Consider the following 24,064-nt stretch of genomic DNA (forward strand, 5'->3'; position numbering starts at 1 on the left):
GGAGGAGGAGGAGGAGGAGAAACTCACCTTACCCTTGACTAGATCCCTTATGGGATTGCTTTTTTTCCTTCGAGGCTTTTTGCTAACCAGACGATGGCGGGGCCCGTCAACGGTTTATTTGAAGCTGTCACTCGAGCGGCGGCAGCTCTGCTTCTCGTCTAGTTGCAATGGCCTAACAGCGCACGGTGTAGAGTGAGCGACTCAACAATTGCAGCCGTTCAATTCCGGAAACAGATGCCACACAGAGCTATGGACTCGAGCAACAGGCCGAGCGACGCCTTCAATGGGGGGGTAGAGGAGGGGGCGGCTGATGTTGGAAGGGAGGAGAGGGGGGAGAGAGGCGAAGGAGGGGGAGCTGCTTAAAGAAGAAGCCAACAATAACGGCTACGTGTGTAGTATCTGAATCCGTGTCTGTGCGCGGATATAGGAAGTTGATATCTCCAAAGAGTGTAGAACTAATGGTCGATAGGTGTCGGACTGGAAGAGAAGAGGAGAGTCCAGGATTCTAGGATTCTAGGTGTGTGGTGACGGGAGGAGAATTCCATCATTGAGTGATTGTCCATTCTGTCTGCTCCTGGCTGTCTGTCTGTCTGTCTGTCTGTTGGAGGGATGAGTGGACCCACGCACCACATCGCTCGTTCCTCCTTGTCCCTCTGGGCAGCCCAGTAAGGAGCTGGCACCTGGGGTTTGAAAGGCTGCTGAGTGGTTCTTGCAAAAAGACTGCGCCGTCGCTTGCTGAGAACGTCACGGTAGCGTGTGGTGTCCAGTGTAAGGTACGGGGCAGCCAAGTGGTAGCCGAGCCCTCTTTTTCTTTGTCCCAGTTCCCAACACGGCCATGCCATAGGAGAAAGACAACTTACCACCCCTCCACCCTTCCCCCCCTTTTTCTCTCTGATGGGAGGTTATACCTAACCCCGCGCCTGAACCAAAGCCCCATGTCAGTTTCTCTCACAGTAGCTTTTATATCTTGGCACTTGATACAGTACCTTGTACCCGCATTCTGCATTTGGTATTCAACGTGAAGCTGAAGTGAAGCATCTCCTTTTGCAGCTTGACGTGTCTCGCCTTGTGATGGCGGGGCACAGCAAGCACAGGGATTGGCCTGGTTGGCGTCTTCAGCTGCTCCCTGTCAAAGCATCGTCATCGCGCAATTAACACCACATCCCCGCTCTTATCCTAGCTTCGGGCCTGAATTCGTGGGCGTGTCGTCGCTGGTGTCTAAACTTGTTAAAGATCCGCGGTGGGGCTTCAACGAGCCATATGAAAACACGGGTTAAATGGTCCGATGGAGTTGAAATGAATACAGAGTTCACCCCCTGTTTAAAGTTCTGCTTCCTCTCAAGGGAGTGCACATGTCAAGAAATACACATGGAAACCTATGCGCCTTCCCACCCAATTCAAGTCCTACAGCGACTCGCTCGACCTCACCGGCGCACTAAGTATACGAGCACCTAGTCCGAGGGTCTTGAAAAGGGGCATCCCGTCTTGGACTAGAACCTCCATAACTGTCTTGTGGTTTCAGCACCGAAAAACTGCTGTGTTCGCTGGACATCCATTGAAACCCTATTAAAAAAAAACAAAGACATGACCCATACACATGGCAACCATCCCGCATTCGCTTTTGCCCTTTCCCGCCCACCCCCAAGCAACACGTTTAGATCCCGCGTGTAGACACGACCATCTTGGCTTATCCCTACTTCACCCAATTCGGCGATAAATATGAGAAAGGAGCCACCAGCGCACTCCGTCCCTTCCGATGAGTTCGTCTTCTTCTGATACCCGTTTCAAGGTCGAGCTTCCCTGCATCACCATCTTCCCCATGCCGTTCCGTGGCTGCTGATGTCAATTGCTCTGCTCTACCCATCCACTAAAACCGGTGGCTCCTCTGGTTCTTGGCCCTGTACGCAGTAAACCCAACATACGCACCACCCAGCACCGCAAAAAAGAAGAAAATCTTCATAAAGAACCAAGTCCAGCTGCTACCCCCCTCCTGTCCGCCATAAGACTTCTTGCCCCCCTTGTTGCTCCCAGGAGTAGACTTGCCCGCGTTCGGCTGAGACGTATACAGATTCTTCGCATTGATCGAAATGATGTCGTGATTATCGCTCAGCTCGCCCGTCTCGGCGCTGAAGCCCAGGTACGCCACCTGGGGAATCGTGGGGGGAGTGTTCGTCTCAAAGCACATGGTCCACTCGCCCTCGCTCTTGTACTGCAGCTCCAGCTTGAGGTACTTATCCTGGAAGTACGTCAGGCGAAGCTTGGTGGGAACGGTGGCGTGTCTGATGCCCCTGGCCGAGCAGCCGGCAAACTCGGTGCTCTTTCCGTCCGTGTCCTTGTCGTACGAGGTGTGGCCGTCGCCAACCATGGCCATGACGTAGGGGAACACGACGCCGGGGCGGTTGTTCTTGTACGTGTCGAAAAAGATACCGAGACCCTCAAACTTGTCGGCGGCGCCAAAGACGGGGCCCATCTTGCCGCGCTCTCGTGTGAGCCACATGGCGAACCCGTCGCCGTAGAGCTGGCCCTTGCCGTGGATCTTGAATTCCACCTCGATTTCCCAGTTTGTGGCGGTCAATGGCACCCTGCTAAAGAGCCATCCCATCTGCGAGGGATGGTCCGAGGTCAGGCGGATGTACCTGCGCATCAACGATCAGCATTTCTTCTTGGATAGCCTTCAAGACTCGAGGGGGGATTTACTGGTCGGTACGGATAATCGTGTCCCCTCCAAAGTCATACCACCGACTTTGCATGTCACTGTCAAGATAGGGCTATCATTGTTCGTCGTCAGTCATATATTTTCCCATCGACCATGCGATCGGGCTTGAATTTCGAGCATGCGCACCTGCACGAGTGTGTGTGTCCTCAACTGTAACTCCTGTTAGCTCTAACTGATCCCTCGACGAAACCAGCATCTCCCAGCAAGTGGCTCAGCATACCCCTATGCTCTTGACATCCCCCTCGTCATTCTGGCCGGCGGCCCAAGCAGACGCAGCCAGCCACAGGGCTGACAGGGTCGACTTAAACAGCATTGTGGTTGTCGCCAATGGGCAGGTCTGTGTTCGTAGAGTTGGTGTGCCGGTCGGCAGCAGTGTGCGCGTCGTGTGTCAAGAATCGAGGTGCAGGCCGAGAAGGAAAATCGCGGTGGGTGATGTCAAGATTCGCAGTGTGGTGGTCGTGTGTGGCGTAGTAGAGTAGTTGTCGAAAAAAATAAGGGTAGCTTGACCGAGGCCAGGTGTACAGAAAGATGCAGTGGTGAGAAAAAAGAAAGAGGCAGATAATGATTGTCGTGGTCGTTCGTTCGTCCGGTACAGCGCAACTTCAGCCGAGTGTTACTTCTTTGCCCCCGGCTGTCGTCGGATTGGATGTCTTCGACTCCCGTTGGAAAATGGCACCTGGTGTTTGGACTTCGTAGTGAGCTGGCCTTTTGGACGCTGCGGGCTGCCTGGGTTCGGGTCTTTGGGGGCTGGGGAGCTACCCCTGTTGGGCGACGAGTGGAGCCGCTTCAGCCTCGAAATGCACGCTTGGGTCAGCTGGCCAATAAATCACGTTGATTACGCAGAAGATATGGCAATATTTTGTACAGATTTGTCGCCTCCAGATGCTACCTACGATAGGGGCTTGATGATTGAGTGGGCTTGATATTGATATATGTACCTTCTACAAAAGCGAGACGCCATAAAGGCTAGTCGAGAGACTGAGAAATTAGTCCAAATGTCACGGGGAAATAACAACATGGCCTTGTCCACTGTTCCCTCAAAACCTGGATTGGTGATACAGCTCAAGTTCCGATTGATGCCGTACCAGACCGTAGCATATATATATCCCTGAACAGTCCCATCATCTCTCGACCCCATCCTACCCCCTATCTTCCCCCTACCCAAGCAACAACCTCCTCCTCTCTAAACCCTCCCCACCATCCGGTTGAGGCCCAATCCAACGACCTACCCACATCTCCGCAACCCCCATCCTCTCCCAGAGCCCACTCGCCTGTTGCTCAACAACCAAAACATGATTGCTCATCATCACCACCGCCATCCACGTCTCCCTCAGCAACCTCTTACGAAACTCCCCTTCACCCCCCTCATCATCACATCTCTTGGTCAACACAAAACCCCCATCCGTCCACTCATCACCAACCTCCATAGTAGCAATAAACCCATCCAACCATTTATATCGCGTATCCTCCCGCAAAGTGACATACCCCACATAACCTTCCACTTCCAAAACATGATGATGCCCAAACCGATACCTCTTCTCCCAATCACCAAGACCAAAATAACCCCCCCATGAAAGCAGCCCTTTCTTCCCCTCTTCCACAATCGACACATCAACCAAACTATTCCACTGACGCCGTGGCCCTTCAAACTTTGCCGTGCCCGTCCACCCAGTCCACGACCAGCTAGGAAATCCCCCCCGTCGTGTCCCCGGCTGACGACAAGTCCACAGCAAACCATAAACAAACCCCGCCAGATTCGCCGCCACAGTATTAGGGTCAACATCCACGTACACAGACGGGCCACCCGGTGACCAGTCATATCTATGCGTCTGCGGAACAATAAGAATTCCACAGAGGTGATAAGCCGGTTGCGGCAACGACAAATACAACTGAAGAACCCCCAGCATCGCATTCAAAGCATCGAGCTCATACGTCAGTTGCCGTGGTGCGTACTCCGATAGTCGTTGATGCACCCCCAAGTCGTCTTCCTCCATGTTGATGACACCACCCAAGGGGAAGAGCCATGGGCTGGGCTGGGGGCGATCCCTATTGTTTCCAGTGTTGCGTAGCCGAGTTGAGAACTTGCTTAGTATAGGGGGCACGGTGATGGCCTCTCTGGCAAGTATGCCATCGCACTCAAATGACACCTCGTGCTGCGTAAAGAATAGACGGCGCCGAGAAAGCAATCCCTCCTGGTAGGTCCACCCCCGAGTGGCCCACTTAGACGACTGTATTTCACGGCTCGGCTCAGGAGGGATGGTAGTCAGGATATGTCCCTGCACTTTTATCGCCGGCGGCCGTTTTCGAAATCGTTGGCTCACACCCGGTAGGCCAAAGGATGACTCTTCTCCTGCTGCATCGATGATGGTGACCTCTGCGCCATAGTATACAAAGTTCATGTGCCGTAGCTGCTCGTCTTTGACCGACCCGGGCGTCTGGTCGACGCAATATCGATCTACCCAGAGATACTCGTAGCCTAAAGCGAGAGTAACCTTGATCGCATCCTCGACGACTGTTTCCATTTTGAGGCCGGCAAGACTATGCTGGTTCTGTGGACCATCTTGGACGGCACCCCAGACGTAACTCAAGGCGGTGTGTGGCGGCGGCGCTGCATCTATATGGACGATATCCCTCGTCGCGCAGTGAATAAGCCGAAAGTGTGGGATTTCATGAACCTTGGTTGGGTTGCAGACAGCGTCTGAATGGTTCCCAGTGCAATCTGCGATCCAGCTCTTGATCTGCCCAAAATCCACCTCATTAAATGGCACGTGTTTGACTGAGAGAGCCCGCCCTCTATAAGAACAGTTTGAGCCAACGCGGGCTATAAAACCCGAACGCATCACGGGCTCAAAGGTTTCTGAGCCGTTGATGTCGCTCATGTTTCGCATATCAGGGTAACCATCAGATTTCATGCCGCTGCTGGTGACAACTGCAAGGAACAGGGTGTCGATCAAGTCTTCTGGCAAATTCGAGTAAAAGTCTTCCGAGCCTTCGCACAGCCAAATGAGGAGGCCAGAAAACGCTCGTAGTTCGAACTGGTCCTGCTCTTCTGCCGTATTGGAATCCGCAGAGGGGGCCGGGTGCACGCTGGCTATCAGTCTGCAGAGTCCACATGACTGCTGACTTTTCTCTGATGGCGGCTCGTCAAACTTCGCGATCAGATTGCCCCAGTATGAGCTCGATCGTCGAGAAAAGGCCTCATCAAGGTTGATGGTATCGCATCTCTTGCAAAGACTCCATTCCTCCACGCGGTCGCCATCATAGTCCGCTTCGCGCTGTACTCCCAGCTCCAGTTGACAGCCAGTCAGACCCCTGCCCCACTTCATTGCCATTACCACTCGGTCCTCGCCTTCGCTCGAGGTGTCTTCTGACGCGTGTGTGACAGGAGGATTGTCGAGAATTTCAAGATCCTCATAGCAAACACCAAGTATTCCACAGATATTCCGTGACAGAACAGGCTCTCTTCGATCTAGAACCATCTTGAGAAAGTTCCGACCCTGCTTGTCCACGCGATTGAGGTTGACGTCTTCTCTGGCCAGAAGCAATTCCAGAATATTATCCCCACGAGAATCACCAATTGCTCGTTCCACCAGAGTACATCCTTCGGTATCCTCGGCATTGAGATCGACCCGGCCAGTTTCGAGCAGTTCTTGCGCCACCTTTTTTCGACTAGTCGCCGTGTCTTGAGGCCTTAGGTTCCAAGATGGCGAGATAGCCCAGGACAGCGGGCTTCGACCGTCGTTATCTCTGGAATCAGGGTCGACTTGGTCAAAGCTGAGAAGCCGCCTAACGGTTTGTAGCAAACCTCGCTCCGCTGCCAAAGAAAGCGGCGTCCGTCCGTCAGGATTGCGTTTCTCTGGGTCAATCGACTTGTGTTTCAACAAGGTGTCTGCCATTTCTTCGGACAGACCATTGATGGCGGCCATGAGGGCTGTCTCTCCATCATGAGCAAAGATATTGGGATTCACCCCCTCAATGCTGAGAATCCTGTCAACAATGCTCGCATGCCCATATTCCGTTGCCAACTTCAGCAACGTGTTACCATCTCTGTCTGGGGTGTTGACATCGATGTCATTTTCCATGAAGAGCCTCTCCCTGACACGTTCCGGCCCGTGTGCCATCGCCATGCTAAAGATTGTTTGCCCACGGAGACGTAATTCGTGAGGCGCTTCATCCGATATTTTGCAGTTCAAGTCAAGCCGGCCCAGCTCCAGCAATATTTCCACCACCCTCCAGTTTTCCCCAATGCCGGCGTGTAGCAACACATTTGCCCTGTTCTCGTCTTCCGCTTCAAGTTCAATACCTGGCTGAGAAAGAAACAGCCGGAAAAGGGCTTCAGTGGCAGTTTTTGCCACCATCATTACAGCCGTTCTCCCTTTGCTGTCCCTTGCGTTAATGTTGACTCGACCAGAAGCAAGGAGCTGACGAATAACTGCTTCTCTTTCTGCTCCACTATTCCAATTGTCAAGGCCGCTGCATAATTCTAGGAGAGGCGTTTTCCCATTGACATCCACGATGTCAGCATCAATGCTCTCCATCGCGAGCAGCCTTGCCAGTATCGATCGATGGCTTCTCAGTGCCGCCCAGGCCAGTGCTGTCCGCCCTGTTTGGTCTCGATGATTGGGATCCAGTGTCGGGTCTTCTAGGAGAATATCCACAGCCTTCTCGTTTTCAACCATTGCTGCAACAATTAGTGCTGTCCGGCCCTCTTCGTCCGTGTAGCTCAGGTCTACGCCTTCGATCTCCATCAACAGGCATGTGGCTGATGCATCACCACTAGCCAAAAGTTCGGAAAAGCTAATAGGCTCATGATTTGGTTCGGCACGATATTTTGACAGGAGCAATCGAAGAACTCTCGCGCATCCAGCCTTGGCAGCCCGAAGCAGAAGGTCCTGCACAGCGTTTTGGGAGGCTATCGGGTCTAATAAACCCATCTCGGCCTGCCTGAATAGCAGTTCGGCGACTTCGTCATGGCGCCTTTGAATCGCGTAGGTCAACATGTCCATGTCTTGGCCATATTGTGGAAACTTGACAGCCTTGTCTATACCGTCCTGTGCGAGCAGAAAACTGACAAGCTGCACATGTCCCCCTTCAACAGCGACCGATAGAAGATTGGCGTACGGGTCATAAGTCGAAAGGCTCTCATGCCATAAAGATCCCGAGTGCCCGACCCTCAAGTTCAGACCATGGAGTTTACTGGTTAACAACAGCTTCACCACTGCGGTATGTCCACCTTTTGCGGCATGCTCAAGGGCACCATTCAAGTTGCGGTATGCACCGTGCAATTGAAGTTTCTCAACAGTTGTGACATGCCCTCGGCTTGCGGCGAGTGAAAGGGCGGTGTGGCCGGCGTGATTTCGACGGTTAACAGCTATTTGATTATTGCTCAGCAACATGTCAACAAGGGCCTCATACCCTGCTTCAGCAGCCCAAGCAAGAGGTGCGTTGCCGAGGCTGTCGGTGGTGTTGACATCCACGCCATGGTTCAAGAAGGCTGTGACAATGGTTTGGTTGTTTGTAGAGGCCGCCACAACCAGGCCACGAGTCTCTAATGTAGAGAGAGAGGAAGCCGGTTGACAAAGGAACGTGCTTGGGGGCACTGTGCCTGTCAGTACATCCAGATGTGTTTTGACTAATTGGAAACTATCAGATGACAACAGTTAGTTATGATCGATGATTGTGTGGATGATGACTACCACGGCATGGCACCTCACCACTATCCTCGTTACTCACCTCTGATCTGACCACAGAAGGAACTCATTGATGACTCGATTCGTGAGTTCTCTGTCTCTCTGGCGGATAAACGACAAACGAAAAAGATTTGCTGTCACATATCGGGCAAGATCTTTATGTCTGGGTCGTATCTTCAGATGCAAGACGCCTTTCCGTCGTTTGAAAGCCTCGGGAATAGGCTCTGATGTGGTGAGTAACAGCTTGAGGTCGTGGTTTTCCTGGAGTTTAAGCATCACCTTGAATAATTCGCTTTGGATATCTGGCGGGCAATGGTTGATGCCGTCCAAGATGATCCACAATTGTGAAAATCTTGCAACAACCCAATCCAGGCCTTGGAGGATGGCGGCGAGATCATCAGCGGCTGGTAAATGGGCATGCGTGGCAATCAATGTTGTGTATACATCTGACAGGCTCTGCGCTAGTTGCTGGAATAAACACAAGATGATAGGTGGTAGACCTTGCTCGGTGGGAAGGTCACCCAAGTAGACGTACGCGACTCCTGTCGTGGTATCTTCGCGGAATCTGTCTTGTAGGGTTTGGATGATCGTCGATGCCATAATTGTTTTGCCAATCCCTTCTTTGCCTGTGCAAACTAAGATGTTGCGATTCGGACTGAGTAACCATGAACGATACTCTTCAGAGGATAGCACCGATAACCAGATCCCGGGAAATCGTTGTTTGATATAGGCGGGATGGCGTGTAGTGAAATCACTTGGTGTAAGCCATCCAGATGCCCCGAAGTATAGAGTGTCTTCGATTCTCCTGTTGCAACAACGACTAGGGAAGCTTGCAAAGCATCAGCATGAACTCACAGAACACAGGTGACGATGGGAACTAACGTTGGCAGCAGTTGTTTTGAGGCAAATAGCTCAGTGGTTATCTGCCTCGCACAAGCTGCAACTGTAGCCGCAGGATAACCCAGTGAGTCGTCGGCCTTGCAGTTGTCCGTGACGCCTTGAATTAGAAGTGAGGGAAGGTGTCGAATCCCCCACACCAACCCCTGAAGAGTGCCATCCCCAAACGGTGACATCCCGAAGCCTTTAGTGTTAGGGGTGATAATGACTTGCGGCCCAGGGTTGCCCGGCTCGCAACATGAGTTTTGATAGATACCAAACGGCTCAGCTTGAGTGTCGATTCTCCTAAGGGATTCATCCAATGGGCCTCCACGCAAGTATTCCAAACTGCCGTCATCAGAGAGGTTGCTAACCACAACATCTCCCTTACGAATAACTGCCTCATTGACTCGGTCAGGTAAGTCGTCCTCGATGGTGATAATAACAACCAGTTCAAGTTTCGGGAACCGCGATTTCAAGTCGAACATAGAGAACTGGTCCTTGCTTAGATTGGGGTGCTGAAAGTAAACAACAACGCCGAGCTCGGATGCTCTGCCGAATATGAACTGCTGGATAACATCTTTAAGCTTTGAGCGCGAGCTTCGAATTGTGCCATGCTCCTCGTCGAGCATAAGCAGAAGTGCTGTCTCAACGAGCTCATTGAAGCACATCCATGCCACTGTGTAATCGTCATAATTAATGGCTTCACCCATATTGAGTAGCTCTTGCTGGAGCTGGACTAATGTTCTGTCAAGGAGAAATCGTGAGATAGAGGAGCGATGTGGGCGTGGCAGGCCATTGGTTCAGGTTGCGATGATACTCCATATGTCAGCATTGGCTGTGCCTTTGCCAAGGAGTCGGCTTCTGATGGTGCTCAGCATGATAGCGATTGTGTCTTGCTGAAATGGGTTCACTTCAAGTCTGGCCGGATGAAAGGCAGTGCAAAAACAATGTCTTGATGAAGTCGTCGACGAGTGATGGTCAACAAGGTGTTTGATTGCTGAAAGGAAGCCCAGGATGGCTTGCCCAGAGGAAAGCACAGACCATATCAAATCGCTGCACCCACCAAAGATTCCAGGCAGGGTCAGCCACAACAGAGCTCCAGCATACGCCACACCTCACCTGCATGCTTGGACTTTTTCGAGGCCTTGGAAGTCGCATGCATCTCCAGTCCTAACCTCGATCAACGCCCCCCAAATCCGGCCCATTTATTTGTTACCAACTGAATTCGAACGCCTCAAAACACAGAAACCTCAATCCGCAAGAAAAAACCCTCTCACAATGGATTCCGAGGGTGTCAAGAAAGCCATCGTGCAGGCCACTCTCCAAGAGACCAACACAGCCAACGCCCGTGCTCTTATCGAGGTACCTCGCGCCTCTCTCACAATTGATCCCAGTCCCTAACATGTTTTGTTTTTCCAGGGTATCACCGGCAGCTGTTTTGAGAAGTGCGTTCCCAAGCCCGGCACCTCCCTCTCCTCGAGCGAAAAGACCTGCATGTCCTACTGCGTCGAGAAGTACATTGCGTCCTGGAACGAGGTCAACGGCACCTACATCCGGAGGTTACGGCAAGGGGCTGAGGGCAACCACTAATTCATTGGCTTGGGACATGTAATGATACTAGGTTGTACGATATTGGCATAGAGCAACGGGCAGGGATGGGCAGAGTTGTATATGAATACAGATACCCAAATGGCTGAGGTGCAACAGATGAATCTTATTATTGCGGTCCGTCGTCCTCCACCCCAAAAGCCATGCAAGTATTTCATGGCTCTTTTTTCTTGGCTTCCTCCGCAGCTCTCTTTCTCGCAAGATACCTTTCCTTCGCGCTCGACACATCCGCCTCCGTCTTCCTGCTCTTTGTCGCAAGCTCAATCTTGGCCGTCTCCTCCGCCTCTTCCTGCCTCGACCGCTTGAGCGTCTCCTCAAGCTGCGCTTCCAGCATCCTCGTCTGCCTCTCCCGCATAGCTTGTTTCCCACCAGGTGCATAAACACCCCTACTTCCCTGGCTTGGGCCATTGCTCTTCGCCTTCTCCTGTTGCCTCGCCTTCTCCTGCTGTACCTCCGCCTTCTTCTTCGGCGCCACATTCAATCCCCCCTTCAGCAACTGCCTCTTATCCACCACCTCCCCATCATCATTAATCAACACATTCCCACCCTGCGCATTAATCTCCCTAGCCCTCTCAGTCGCGCTCTTTTCCTCCTCCTCTTTTGGCCCAGCTTCAGCTTTGCCATCTGGCTTCTTCGCCGCATTTTGCGCCGCCAAAACAATAGCCGCATGCTCCTGTTCCTTCTGCTCCAGCATCTTTTTATAAAAATCCGTCATCCCCTTCCCCTTATTCTTTTTGGCCTCTTCCTCCTCCCTCCTCTTCTCCTCCTCTTCCAACCGCCTATTCTCCTCCTGCTGCCGCTTATACGCCTCGGTGACGAACTTTTCTTTATCAGCAAACTCCTCCCCCTCTGCCTCCCGTTCTCGTTTTAGGCGCTTTTCCTCCGCTATTTGCCTATCCCTTTCTCTTTGCGAGGCAGCTTGTTGGAGAGCAGAGAAATACTTTGGTTTCTTCTCCGCGGCTGCTTCGTCTTCTGACTTGGGCTTTTTGGCAGCTTTGAAGGAGTCGTAGACGGCATCATAGTCGTAGATGGAAGGGTCGGCCGACTCAGCTTCTTTGGCGTATTTTCGGGAGGCTAGGGCGCTGGAGAGGTCGGTGAATTCCCCTGTTGGTTGGAGGGTTTTGGATGATGGGGTTTTGCTTGGGGGGGCGGAAGGGGGTTTGGAGGATTTTTTGTGTCTTTTTCGTGAGTCGGAGTCGTTGTCGTTATTTATTGATGAGGGGGTGTCGAAGCCGTCGATTTCGGTGATTGATACTGAGGTTTGGGGAGCTTCGTTGTCGTCGTCGTCGTCGTCGCCTAAGCCGCCGAAGGGGGCTGGCTTTTTGCGCGCGGGGAGGGTGGGTTTTTTGGAGGGGGGGCAAGATTTTTTGAGGCCGAAGGAGATAACTGGTTTGCTCATTGTGTCCTGTGGTGCCGTGAAAAGGGACTGGAAGTGGAAGTTAGGTGGTGTTGTCGCATTGTCGCAAACTAAGGACGCGCGAGAGATGTCAACCATCAATTAAAGTGGAGCTTCACCAGCCACAACTGCTTATCGGCTGACGATAAGCTATCCCGGCAGGCAATGGGGGGCCTGACATCATCTTTCATAAGCTAAACTCAGAGAATTATTCGTTGTCTTCCTATATTCTTCGCCTGTGTAGGAATGATAACATGGTGAAGCCAAGTTTTGGGTGCCCATATCATTGAAATCGAGCCGAGAGCATATTGATACATAGGTAATCAGACGTAAGACTTACCATATATTCAGCTAAAGATATCCGAGATTCATTTTCGTCCACACTTTGTTCTCGGTGGTTGGCTCCTTCGTGGCGACCTCATCTCTCTCCATCAAAGTCACCAGAGTAGAATTGGCGAACCAAAATGCGGTAAATCAAAGCGAATCCAAATCATGGACTGCCAGGTTCAAACATTCAACAAGGCGTTATTTAAACAGTGGAGGTTATAATTTACGGATGGTGTGTAGACAGAAAAGCACGCCGTGTCATGACTCTTCATCAGAACTACTGGTAAGTTGACCTCGTACTCCCAACAACTCTGTCGTTGACCTTTATTGAATAGATTGAACTCGTTCCACGTGCTCGATATGATTTTCCCGTCAATCAGAAAACACCCGATTGGAATCTTGACAGCCCGCCTTGGACCTATACGGCCTTGAAGGTAACGGGAGCGGGAAGTAACAACAGCCTAATATATTTGGTGCTGCATTACAAGCGAAGACTGTGACTGCCGATGTACTCCACAAAGCATGCACAGGGCACATATCCAATACCATATCACTATTCTAAGTGCTTGTTATTAATGGAATGGTTGACTTGATGAGCAAACCTTGGAACGGGGTACATGGCTGGCTGACAAAAGGTCGGTACTTGATTTTTGCGAGGGCGAGGTCTCGATCGACACTGTCAAAGTTGAGCTCATTGTGTATTTAAATGGCAGAGGTTTCTGTGTCCTAGTCATATAGTCTCTTGCCTGGTCTGATCCATACTCGGGAGCATCGAGTGAACCCAACGAGAGAGGAACGCCAGCGACCATACTTTACTCACCATGCACTGGACCAATGTTCTCACAGCGGCCATCGTGCCCTTGACAGGCGTACGGGCAGCCATGCTCCGATTCTCCTGCTCCCAGCTCGTCGTCGACCGTCTCGACCCTCTCGTCAACCCCGGCCAAGTCCCGTCTCCCCATCTTCATCAAATCGTCGGTGGAAACTCATTCAACGTCACTATGGACCCCAATGTCAACGACATCTCCGAATCCTCAACCTGCACCTCCTGCCAGTTCACCGAAGACTTCTCCAACTACTGGACCGCCGTGCTCTTCTTCAAAGCCCGAAACGGCACCTATAAGCGTGTCAACACCATCGGCAACGGCCTGGGCTACTCGGCATCCAACGGAGGCCAAACAGTCTACTACATCTCCAATGGCCCGGTCACAGCCTTCAAGCCCGGCTTCCGCATGGTAGTGGGCAACCCCGCCTTCCGCACCCAAGCGCAAGCCCGCACCAACCCAGCCCTGCAGTTCACCTGCCTCGCCTCCCCCATGACGCGCTCAGGATATCGATATGACTTCCCCACCGACACCTGCGCAGGAGGAATCATGGTCACCGTCCGCTTCCCTACCTGCTGGGACGGCAAAAACACCGACTCCCCCGACCACCAAAGCCACGTTGCCTACCCCGTCAACCGGAACTGCCCCTCTACCCACCCCATCAAGATCCCCGAGGTGTTTTATGAGACATACTGGGACACCCGGCCGTTCAACAACAAGGCGCTCTGGCCAGCGGATGGGTCGCAGCCGTTTGTATGGTCGTTTGGTGACAAGACTGGGTATGGCAACCACGGGGATTACATCTTTGGGTGGAAGGGGGATGCGCTGCAGCGGGCGATGGATGCGAACTGCAATAGTGATTTGATTCAGGACAGGCTGAACTGTCCGACACTGAAGAGCCAGAGTATTGTCAATGCGAACAAGTGCTCGATTCAGAGGAAGGTGAAGGAGGATTTGGATGGGTGGTTGGAGGAGTTGCCCGGGGGTGGGATGGAGTAGATAGTAGATAGTAGATCAAGAAAGAATGAAGTTGAGGCTGAAAGTCCAAGTCCCAAGTCCACGTGGGATGTGTTGAGCCGAGCACCTTGAAGGTCACCACCCCCCTAACCCCCTAAACTGCATGTGGCCACACTTTTGACGACCATGTCATGCAGTCAGCTTCCCCGATGGCCACAAGACGGCGGGAATGAGCAGAGATGACGCAGTCAGCAGTGGGCCGAAAGCAATACTTTGTACTTTGTCTTTTTCACCTGTGATTTGTATCTCGGGAGAAGCCATCCTGCAGGTTGCAGCATGATCCTTTCTCTCTATCTGAAAAAGCCCAGTTCACAGCTGAAAGCTGCAAGTGGAGCGGGGTCTTAGTGAAACGTAATGACCACATTGGCACACCCCACGGGGGAGCTTGCCAATGGCGGGGTTGTGCTTGGGAGCTGCCTCACTGTTGCTCCAAGGAGGCAGCTCGCTATTATTTTGTGAGATATTTTAAGAGGTCAACACAGCTGTTGTTGGAGGCCTTATCGAGACCCGATTCTTGGCCTTTTGCTTTGCCTCTTGGCGGCTTCTCACTCACTTCAGCTGCTCTGCTTCTTGGGTACCTCACTGAAAAAACATTTGCAAAACTTGTCTCTTGGGAACGAACCTAACCTGCTTGCTTTTCACCCCCCTTTACTTACTTACACACTTGCTTTCTATCGGCTGTTTGCTTGAGCTCTTTACAGAGTAACACAATATGGCGGCAGCATACGAACATCTTCCCGATGGTGCACACCAAGCCGGTGGTGGTGTCTCTGGCCGCGTGCACCGAGTGAGAGATCTCAAGCCTCATGTCCTTGATCATCTCAGAAAGGTCTACAGTGCCTACGGCAAGGACAGCTGGACGCCCGAACAGACGGCTGTTTTCCTAAAGACGGTTCAACACGATACACCCTCGGAACTTGCCCTGGAACTAGCTGACGATAAGGACTGGGAGTTGGTCACTTTTCTCAAGTACATGACTTCAGAAGTGACCAGTGCCGTTGCACCCCCTGAGGAAGTCGACCTTTCTTGGCCCCTATCTGCCTACTTCATCAGCTCCAGCCACAACACCTACTTGACCGGAAACCAGCTGTCGAGTGACTCCAGCGCCGATGCCTACAGGAATGTTTTGAAGAGAGGTTGCAGATGCATCGAGGTGGATGTCTGGGATGGAGATGAGCCGGATTCCGACAGCGATACCAGTATCAGTAGCAGTGACGAGGAAGGGGTCACGTCCAAGTCCAAGAAGAGACTGAGCTCGGTTAAGGACAAGCTTCCTAGCTCCCTGACGAGCAAGTTGGAAAAGACGTCTTTGGGTAAGAAATTGGACAAACATATCAGTACTGCTTCCACCATCACCACCCCCCGATCCAGCACCATCACCAAAACTGCCACCAAATCGCCCACTCCCACATCACCTCCCTCTGCGAAGGACAAAAACAAGGAAAAGAAGACCGCAAACTCATCATCAAAAATAGGTTCCAACACAGACTCAGGCGCGCCCCTGAACAGGTCAACCTCGACCTCCTCCGGCCCAACAGGCCCAACCATCCACCGCGCCCCCTCCCTCAAGGAACCTCGTGTTTACCACGGCTACACCCTCACCAAAGAAGTCTCCTTCCGCGAAGTCTGCCTCGCAATCCGCGAAACAGCCTTCGAAACAACCGACTCCCCCCTCATCGTCTCCCTCGAGGTCCACTGCAGCCCCGAACAGCAACTCACCATGGTAGCCATCATGACCGAAACCTGGGGCGACCTCCTCCTCCCCGAACCAAAAGAAGACGCCACATGCCTCCCCTCCCCCGGCGACTTGAAGGGTAGAATCCTCGTCAAGGTCAAATACACCCCTCCCCCATCCGCCTCCTCCACCTCCCCCCCCGGCAGCGACACCCCCCCCGAAAACATCGACCCCTCCACCACCAAACCAAAAAAACCCTCCAAGATCATCCACGCCCTCTCAAAACTGGGCATCTACACCCGCGGCGTCTCCTTCAAATCCCTGACCCAACCGGAAGCCTCAATGCCGACCCACATCTTCTCCCTCTCCGAGTCCGGCGTCTCCGAAGTCCACGCCAAATCAGCCCAGGACCTGTTTGAGCACAACCGCCGCTACCTCATGCGGGCTTACCCATCAGGGCTAAGGATCCGATCGTCAAACCTCGACCCAGCAGTCTTTTGGCGCAAAGGGATCCAAGTCGTCGCACTAAACTGGCAAAACTGGGACGAAGGCATGATGCTAAACGAGGGGATGTTTGCAGGCACAAATGGCTATGTTCTTAAGCCAGAAGGCTACCGCCCCCACAAATCTCTCCCCCCAACCACTCCCTCCGCCGGTACCGCCCCCCAAGCAAACGCGGTGACGCACTACACAATGGACCTCGCCATCGCCGTCCTCGCGGCGCAGGACATACCCCTCCCCCTGGGCGACACCAAACCCTCGGGCTTCCGCCCTTACCTCAAGGTCGAGATCCACGTCGAGGAGCCCGGCGAGCGGCACGGCACAACCGCCGCCGCTTCTTCCTCAATCCCCGACGACGGCAAGGAAAAGGAGGGCGAGTACAAGGCAAAGACCAAATCCCTCAAGGGCACCGTCGACCCTGACTGGAAAGGGCAAGAACTGGTCTTCAAGGGCATCCCCGGCGTGGTGCCAGAGCTGAGCTTTGTCAGGTTCTTGGTGAGGGATGACGAGATTGGAAAGGACAGCTTGGCCGCGTGGGCGTGCGTGAGGTTGGATAGGTTGAGGGAGGGGTATAGGTTTGTGCATCTGATGGATGGGAGGGGGGTCGAGACGGAGGGCGTGGTTTTGGTCAAGGTGGAGAGGAGGCTGTACTAGGTAGGTAGGGTAGCAGGGTGGTGATGATGTGAATGTGCCTTTCTTTTGGAAATAGTCATGCTATGTAACTTGGCTATCAAGATGTCGTTTTTTCGCTGGGGTTCTTGATGGTGGTCTTGTGGTGTAACGGGAGGCTCAGCTCCAGTGGTGTGAACTCCACCATTCCACGTCATCGTAGCAAGCAGAAGAACGAAATCATGTTCAAGTCATAACAAGTGCAAGCTAATCCTGCACTTCTTGCCAGAAGCATACAAGTACCTTTTCGCTAGTGTCTTCTTTTCCCAATCGCTCGTTAATATGATATCAAACCTCCCATCATGCACACTTGATTCCAGCCATGAACCCAGCCTCTCTGAGATGCCATTGAAGGTCAAAAGCCTGCTGGACCCTTAGGACTTGTTCTCTCGGTACAGGCAGGCAATAGACATCCCCCGTCTTGTATAGAGGCCGCAAACCCTCAAACCCATCGTCCTCAAAACCATCCTCATGATCAGGATATATAGGCTTCGACATCACCTCGAACCCATCCTTAGCCCTAGACGTGTCTTCCTCGTAGTGCTCCAGATTCATCATTTCCAGAATGTCTTCGTCAGCCAGGTTAATGACGGCGTCACTGGGCATAGAGCTGCCCTCCGGTAACCAGTGAAGCCGAAGCTTGACGAAAACGATGGCGGGATTCCGTGGACAGCGGGCAGTCTCACCAAGACACTCCAGCGCGAAACGATGGGTTTTCCACAGCGTCTGCATGTCTCGGGGCAGATCAAACAGGTTCCAGTCTTCGTGCAGGTGGAAGAACTCCCAATTCATCGTACTGGTGTTGAAATTGAGTTGAGCGTATTCTCTCAAAAGGCTATACCTGCCCGCAAACTGAGCGGGGAAAGCAGCCATTTGGAGGAGGTTAAGGAGCCCGGCCTGGAATTTTGGTGGTTGGTCATTGACGAAGTAGCTTGGCGGAATGATGTGTGTTCTCAGTAGATCGCTAGGGGACTCCGGAGTCGGGGGGAGCGCAGGATCGCCATGTGTGGCTTCTAGGTCTGTCTCTCAATCAGTTATTGGCCTATTGTGAGGGACAAAAAACATACACTTCCTCACCGCAAGAGCGTAAAATTCAAGATATTGCACCACCTGGCTGAACTCGGATTCTTTGCTCACCATGTTTGGGCAAGCTCTGATTCGATCCACATATTGGTGCAGAACACCGAGGTCTGTGTGTATCTAGCAAGCAAACCGCTCTCGGGTGAAAGACCAGTCCCGGAACTTGATGCTTTTTCGCAGCTGGTCTTGAAAGAATCTGGCGGCTCGGATCTTGTCCCGGCGGAGAGCCCGGCAAGTTACCTTGTAACCATAAGGCATGGGCCCAGAGCTTTCCTCATCCCGGTTGTCAAAAAGAGATGGCATGATTGTTGGACAGAACGATGTGGGCTGGTGATGGATGTTGGTTGATGGATGTTGGTTGATGAAAGTTGGTTGATGAAGCTGGTTGATGAAGCTGGTTGATGAAAGTTGGTTGTACGAAGAGGAGGAGGGAAACGCAAAATATAGGGAAGACAAGATGAGCAGCCCACGCCGTGTGGCGCCTCCGGCGGCGCCTGCCCAGCACCTTTCCTGGGTATCAGCTCGCCCGAGAGCAAGAAGGACATGGACGAGTTGGACCTGGACCTCCGGCTGTGCACTTGCCTTGCTTGAGAACCAAGCTCCGGTCTCGTTCCTCCGGTCAGGTGATGGTTCGTTCTTCACTGAAGCGTCATATCCTCATGAACATCCACGCCGGGGACAGAATGACTAGCCACACAAAAGGCACCCAACCATACTTTCTCCAGGGCGGGCCCTCCATCCATAATGTAGGTAGCAGCTCCTCGCCTTCCATATCTCATCGTGCGCACTTGTCTGAACATAGACAGGCATGGAAGGGACCAACCAATCTACCCACGGCAACTCTGGTCCCCTCCCGTTCCAGTCCAGCCGGCGATGACGCGAGCAACGGGAGCAACATCCACTCCGACACCGACTACCTTTGTGGGACCTTCCACCTCGGAGCCGTGCATCGCGTGACTACCTCACCCTCGCTCCCCAGCAAAAAGCAAGACCTCGCCTCCTCACGACTACCACACGCGCCAGCAACTTCCCCAGCGAAAAATTCTTCCGCTCATGCCCGACGGCGGGCTGGATTACCCGCGGGAATGTGTAGGGACTGCTTTCCGATTGTCGTCTGGCGGATGGCGTCGTCAGGGTGGGTTTACTTCCTCGTTGCGCGAGCAGAAAGCACACAGGTAAGTGGCAGAGGAACGGGACGGAGGAGCTGGCAAGCGGTGAGCGACTTCTTCTTCCCTCGAGTCAAGGTCATTATCAGCAGCGGGTCTGGTGGAACGAGAACGTCATCCCTTGGTGTTGTTTGGAAGGTGTGGATGGAGAGGAGAGGAGAGGAGAGGAGAGGAGAGGAGAGGAGAGGAGAGGAGAGGAGAGGAGAGGAGAGGAGAGGAGAGGAGAGGAGAGGAGAGGAGAGGAGAGGAGAGGAGAGGAGGAATTTGTGGTTCATTGTCAGGGGAGTTCGTAGGAATCGGTGAGCTTTTGTGCGTCTGGCATCTCGTGATCATGAGGGTCTTTGTGAGGAGGTTGTGTGAGGAGGTTGTGTGAGGAGGTTGTGTAAGTTTGGAGTATATTGATCGGTTAGGTCTGGTACACAATACGCCGAGATGTTGAAAGTCTTAGCTATAGCCTGGGTGTGAATATTTCTGGCTCATCACGGTAGCAAGCAACCAGCCTCACGACAAAACGCAGCAAACAGAATATCGCCATCAACTACCATTCAAATCATCATCATCATCATCAAATAGCACTTCCCTACCGCTCCTCTCATCAAACTATAATAAAAATCCCATGTTAATACCTCCCCAATTTTTAACCCTAAAAACTCCTTGTCCGATATCCCCTAATACTGCCAAAGCACCTTATGATAAACACACCTACTCCCCAGCACCTTATACTCTCCCCCCGTAATCCAACTATCATTCGTCGCCAGCTTGGCAAACACGCTCGCCCCCTTCCAAACAACAACCTGCTCGTCCATCTCCCTCGCGCTCCTGCTCACCAAAATCTTGTCCTGCAGATCCGGCCTCCTCGCCCTCAACCTCTCCTCCAAGAACGGGGCAAAATGCGGAATCTTGGCACCCCCGCCGACAACCATGATGCTCCCTAGCAACTCTCTCACCTTTTTCTCGTCCCCCTTGGCCGCGTTTTGGATTGATGTCATGATTGCGATGTCGAGGGGGGCGACGGGGAGGACAGAGTCCCGCTCTGTGGCGAGATCTTTGGCTGTTCGCTGGAGGGGTTGGTTTGAGGTTGGGTTGTTGTCGAAGGAGGTTGTTGGTAAGAGGAAGGAGCCGTTTGGTGCGGGGGTGCCGCCGTTGCGGGCGGAGGGGGCGGGGGAGCCGTTGAGATCACGGGAGGATGCACCGAACATGTAAGGGGCGGGGACGGGGGTTGAGACACCAGCGTCCGGGGCTGGGGAGGGGGCTTTGGATGTGCCTGGGGTCGCGCTGGCATTGTTGTTGTGGCCGAGGAAGTTGAACGGGTTGGACCTTTCCTTACTTGGGGTTGCCATACCCATCTCGCCAGGGGCGCCGGTGAAGGAAGATGCCGGGATGGTGGTTTGGGTGACGGAGGGTTGGATATGTGCCAGGATGGCAAGCTGGGCGGCAGAGGTAGGATCGTCAGGCATGTCGACATCATAAGCGTTGTAGGACCGGTCGATCAGATGTCGTCTCTTGTCCAGTTTGTGGCTGTTGTCGAATATCGATGGATCGTAGAAACCCATAGGGGCGAGAATAACCTCATCGTAGCACTTGAACATGTACTTCCGCGTCGGCTGGTTCGGAGCGCGGAGGTGGAAGTCGTAGTTTTGGACCGAGATGTTGGCTTGCGACAAAGTGCAATACTTGATCTTGAGTTCCTCGGCCAGCAGGAAATCATATCTCCTACGGAGGTTGATCTCTTGATATGGGAAATTATCATAGAGCATCATCTTAATGAAAGTCTCTGTGACATCCCAGCCGCCAAACTTGAGGTTGATGCGCGAGTCTTCGATACAGAGACCGTCTTCCACGCAAGCGATGGAGGTCTTTTGCGCACCGCAGTCCACCACACAAGCCTGAGTGTAACCGGCACCGAAGGTCGCGGCCATGCTCTCCTGAATGAACGCAACCCTGCTAAACTCGAACCATTCGATGCAAAGATGTAGAAGTTGTTCGACATACTTCTTGTCGTAAAGATCTGGGATAATGATGACACAGCTATACTGCTTCCACTCTGTGCTCTTCTTCAATCCCAGTTCCCACCGAAAGGCTCGGTCTAGTAATGTCTCAAGGTCGTTGAAAAGATGTGCCTGAGTAGGGTACTCGTTCTCGTTCAACCAGCCATTCTGAATCGGCCTCCACAGCTTGAACTTGGGATTTGAATCGTCTGGCACGCGCTGGGCTTGGTGGCCAATGAATACTGCAGATTCTGAACCACCATCCTCCAGCGTGCTGACATCGGTCCATTCGACTTGGAGTGGGTCATTGTGCTGCGAGATGATCTCTGGTTCTGTTCTTCTGTTGAAGTTGACAACAAGGTCCTTGGAATTAGGCAGCACCTTCCGCTTGTTTTGGCGCATGTCCACCTTCAGGTCGTTGCACGCCTTCTGGTACTTCTTTGACCATTCCTCGCCGTGCTGTTGATCCATGCCCCGCTCCTCAAACTTGCGTCGCGGTAGCGCCTCGTACATCTCAGACTCGGTTTGCGGGTACTTGGTCGCAAGTACCATGGGAATGGTCTTGGGGAGGGCATCGCTCGCAAAGCCGAGTCGCAAGTTTTGACTTCCCGGGTGTATCACGATGATCTTTGACGGGTCCATATAAGACGACGAAGGACCACCATCCTCGCCCTGGAGGTCGTCGACGGGAAGCGTAACGTCGCCATTGGTGTTGTTGAGTGCGCGATCGCGGTCTTTGGCGTTTTGTACCAGTCGGTCTCGGTTCGCCTCTGCTTGAAGCCTCAGCGACAAGATCTGGTCATCGCGCTTCATGTAATCCCTGCCCAGCCCATGTCAGCAACTTGATGCGCCCGGTTGTCCAGTACACTGGCTATTCCTTACGTGTAGTAATTCTTCTGATTAATTGGTGGCACGTCGGGCCAGCTCGTTTGCTTCATGCCATTGTCGGTGCGCTCGAGTCCTGGTGAAGGTGGTGAGCAATTGGCGGTTCTGCCCGTCTTTCATGTATCGACCGGTGCTTACCTTCCCTGGCGAGGACACGCTCGCTGACTTTGCCGACCATCTTGGCTGGGGTATCTGGTGTTGCTGTTGATTTATCTTCTGCTGATATTTGCTGTTGGATCTATCGAAGCTGTTGTTGGCAGGTCGAGCGTTGGAATCAAAACTTTAAGATCACTTGTTCGGTCGGAGGCGTTGCTTGGACACGATGGAAGCAGGGTATTAATTCCGAACGCGCTTCTCGTCTCGGGAGGTACCTGGAGACGGTTGACGGAGCAAGTAGAAGCCGATATGCGCGGGGAGATATTGTGGCGGCTGGTCGAGGCTATTCAGGTCCAAATTTTCATCCATGTGCGCTCCTGTTTGTGGGCAAGACGTTGGAGTTGCTCTTTTCTATTTTGTGCCGCCTCAAGCTGGCTGCTGCTGGAATTTGGCCGCCATTGGTTTGCGAGCTTCACAGCGCGCCGTTGGGGATGCTGATGGTTGTACCTCTACGCTAGCCGAATCTGGGGATGGCGGCTTGAGCATGCTCACCGCCTTCCTGATGGGGACATTAATGATTTTGTCGACGACTTACATTGGACGACGACCACCAGATCCTCACAGCAAGCTGAAGTGACACAGTGAATAACATTCATAAAATAACTATATTTTTTTAATCCGAAGCTGTCATCAGTTTCACCCAGATTCATCCCAAGTACAGAACGTTCCATGAGTCAACCCAGCCAACAACCAACAACGTTTGCCAGCTGCCTTCACCTGTCCGCCAGCCCTATGACGTCGCCACTTACATGCATTGCCAGACACGGCCTCAAGAGATGAACACCTCAACCTTTTTCAACAGTTACCTGCAACCTCGAGTACAACTTCAAAGACCTTTTGATTCCAACACTTCACTCTCCAATTCACCCAATCTCATCATCATCCACTCTCACTTTCAAACAACAGCAACCATGCCCCCCATTCCCCTCCACACCAACTCCCCCATCAACCCCGCCAAAGCCTCAGGCATAACCCCCCAAACCACCCCCCCAAACAATGATCAGCCAACACCAACGAAAACAACCTCTCTCCCCTCTTCAGCTGCTCCCAATAACGGCCCACCACCACCCCAACCAGGCGCCGTTCCCCATCTTCCTCAACCAACCTCCTTCCCAGCCTCCTCCACTGGTCCTGCTCCCCCTCAACCAGCAGCCGCCCCAGCCACTACCGCAGCACCAACATACCCACCCCCTCCCCAGTCCTCAATCCCCTCTCCAGAACTGCCATACAATCAGCGAGGAACCTCGACAGCTTTTACATCTGCTACAACGACAGGAGCAGCGGTGTTGCCCGGCCCGAGCCCTTACGAGACTGGTGGTGGGCAGGGGTATCAACAGAGGACGGATTCGGGGTATCGGCCTGGGGGAGGGGAGGAAAATGAGGAGCATGGTGTGTTGGGGAGTGTGATGGGGTATGCTAAAGCTGCGGGAGAGAAGCTGAGTGAGGCGGAGAGGGAGGTTTGGAGGAGGATTAATGGGGAGAAGTGA

The 24,064-nt window shown here is 52.9% G+C and overlaps 9 protein-coding genes across 9 annotated transcripts; 4 read left to right on the forward strand and 5 right to left on the reverse strand.

Annotated features, from left to right (window-relative positions):
• Positions 1-1,287: 1,287 nt before the first annotated feature.
• Positions 1,288-3,466, reverse strand: QC763_708900 (uncharacterized protein). Its single transcript, XM_062915881.1, has 4 exons — positions 2,937-3,466; positions 2,843-2,866; positions 2,698-2,768; positions 1,288-2,636 (listed from the first exon to the last, which is right to left on the reverse strand). Exons 1-4 carry the CDS (start codon positions 3,027-3,029, stop codon positions 1,868-1,870), a joined length of 957 nt encoding a protein of 318 aa, XP_062761884.1. The 5' UTR covers positions 3,030-3,466; the 3' UTR covers positions 1,288-1,867.
• A 407-nt stretch (positions 3,467-3,873) lies between these two features.
• QC763_0107970 (uncharacterized protein) lies at positions 3,874-7,464 on the reverse strand (the record flags this gene model as incomplete). The annotated part of the gene is made up of 1 exon (XM_062906468.1): positions 3,874-7,464. The coding sequence occupies one exon, from the start codon at positions 7,462-7,464 to the stop codon at positions 3,874-3,876; it is 3,591 nt and encodes a 1,196-aa protein (XP_062761885.1).
• Positions 7,465-10,396: 2,932 nt separating this feature from the next.
• TIM13 (protein translocase subunit) lies at positions 10,397-10,977 on the forward strand. Its single transcript, XM_062915882.1, has 2 exons — positions 10,397-10,647; positions 10,705-10,977. The coding sequence occupies exons 1-2, from the start codon at positions 10,564-10,566 to the stop codon at positions 10,873-10,875; spliced, it is 255 nt and encodes an 84-aa protein (XP_062761886.1). The 5' UTR covers positions 10,397-10,563; the 3' UTR covers positions 10,876-10,977.
• A 70-nt stretch (positions 10,978-11,047) lies between these two features.
• Positions 11,048-12,388, reverse strand: QC763_708940 (uncharacterized protein; the record flags this gene model as incomplete). Its single annotated transcript, XM_062915883.1, has 1 exon — positions 11,048-12,388. One exon carries the CDS (start codon positions 12,386-12,388, stop codon positions 11,048-11,050), a length of 1,341 nt encoding a protein of 446 aa, XP_062761887.1.
• A 1,049-nt stretch (positions 12,389-13,437) lies between these two features.
• Positions 13,438-14,439, forward strand: QC763_708950 (uncharacterized protein; the record flags this gene model as incomplete). Its single annotated transcript, XM_062915884.1, has 1 exon — positions 13,438-14,439. The coding sequence occupies one exon, from the start codon at positions 13,438-13,440 to the stop codon at positions 14,437-14,439; it is 1,002 nt and encodes a 333-aa protein (XP_062761888.1).
• A 270-nt stretch (positions 14,440-14,709) lies between these two features.
• Positions 14,710-17,558, forward strand: QC763_708960 (uncharacterized protein). The gene is made up of 2 exons (XM_062915885.1): positions 14,710-15,770; positions 15,933-17,558. The coding sequence occupies exons 1-2, from the start codon at positions 15,170-15,172 to the stop codon at positions 17,285-17,287; spliced, it is 1,956 nt and encodes a 651-aa protein (XP_062761889.1). The 5' UTR covers positions 14,710-15,169; the 3' UTR covers positions 17,288-17,558.
• Positions 17,559-17,561: 3 nt separating this feature from the next.
• Positions 17,562-18,757, reverse strand: QC763_708970 (uncharacterized protein). Its single transcript, XM_062915886.1, has 2 exons — positions 18,370-18,757; positions 17,562-18,321 (listed from the first exon to the last, which is right to left on the reverse strand). The coding sequence occupies exons 1-2, from the start codon at positions 18,440-18,442 to the stop codon at positions 17,603-17,605; spliced, it is 792 nt and encodes a 263-aa protein (XP_062761890.1). The 5' UTR covers positions 18,443-18,757; the 3' UTR covers positions 17,562-17,602.
• Positions 18,758-20,216: 1,459 nt separating this feature from the next.
• ARP8 (Actin-like protein arp8) lies at positions 20,217-23,196 on the reverse strand (the record flags this gene model as incomplete). The annotated part of the gene is made up of 3 exons (XM_062915887.1): positions 22,560-23,196; positions 22,419-22,497; positions 20,217-22,356 (listed from the first exon to the last, which is right to left on the reverse strand). The coding sequence occupies exons 1-3, from the start codon at positions 22,597-22,599 to the stop codon at positions 20,217-20,219; spliced, it is 2,259 nt and encodes a 752-aa protein (XP_062761891.1). The 5' UTR covers positions 22,600-23,196.
• Positions 23,197-23,326: 130 nt separating this feature from the next.
• QC763_708990 (uncharacterized protein) lies at positions 23,327-24,064 on the forward strand (the record flags this gene model as incomplete). Its single annotated transcript, XM_062915888.1, has 1 exon — positions 23,327-24,064. One exon carries the CDS (start codon positions 23,327-23,329, stop codon positions 24,062-24,064), a length of 738 nt encoding a protein of 245 aa, XP_062761892.1.

Source organism: Podospora pseudopauciseta, assembly GCF_035222475.1.
Source record: "Podospora pseudopauciseta strain CBS 411.78 chromosome 7 map unlocalized CBS411.78m_7, whole genome shotgun sequence".
Taxonomy (NCBI): Eukaryota; Fungi; Ascomycota; class Sordariomycetes; order Sordariales; family Podosporaceae; genus Podospora; species Podospora pseudopauciseta.

What these genes read in the sequence shown, in the direction of transcription:
- TIM13 (XM_062915882.1), top strand. Translation starts at nt 10,564, where the DNA reads ATGGATTCCGAGGGTGTCAAGAAAGCCATCGTGCAGGCCACTCTCCAA. An exon ending in ACGCCCGTGCTCTTATCGAG is followed by an intron (nt 10,648 to 10,704) that starts GTACCTCGCGCC and finishes TTGTTTTTCCAG; the next exon opens with GGTATCACCGGCAGCTGTTT.
- QC763_708900 (XM_062915881.1), bottom strand. Translation starts at nt 3,029, where the DNA reads ATGCTGTTTAAGTCGACCCTGTCAGCCCTGTGGCTGGCTGCGTCTGCT. An exon ending in GGACACACACACTCGTGCAG is followed by an intron (nt 2,769 to 2,842) that starts GTGCGCATGCTC and finishes GAACAATGATAG; the next exon opens with CCCTATCTTGACAGTGACAT. An exon ending in ACGATTATCCGTACCGACCA is followed by an intron (nt 2,637 to 2,697) that starts GTAAATCCCCCC and finishes GTTGATGCGCAG; the next exon opens with GTACATCCGCCTGACCTCGG.
- QC763_708970 (XM_062915886.1), bottom strand. Translation starts at nt 18,442, where the DNA reads ATGGTGAGCAAAGAATCCGAGTTCAGCCAGGTGGTGCAATATCTTGAA. An exon ending in CGCTCTTGCGGTGAGGAAGT is followed by an intron (nt 18,322 to 18,369) that starts GTATGTTTTTTG and finishes ATTGAGAGACAG; the next exon opens with ACCTAGAAGCCACACATGGC.
- QC763_708960 (XM_062915885.1), top strand. Translation starts at nt 15,170, where the DNA reads ATGGCGGCAGCATACGAACATCTTCCCGATGGTGCACACCAAGCCGGT. An exon ending in GTTGGAAAAGACGTCTTTGG is followed by an intron (nt 15,771 to 15,932) that starts GTAAGAAATTGG and finishes CATCAAAAATAG; the next exon opens with GTTCCAACACAGACTCAGGC.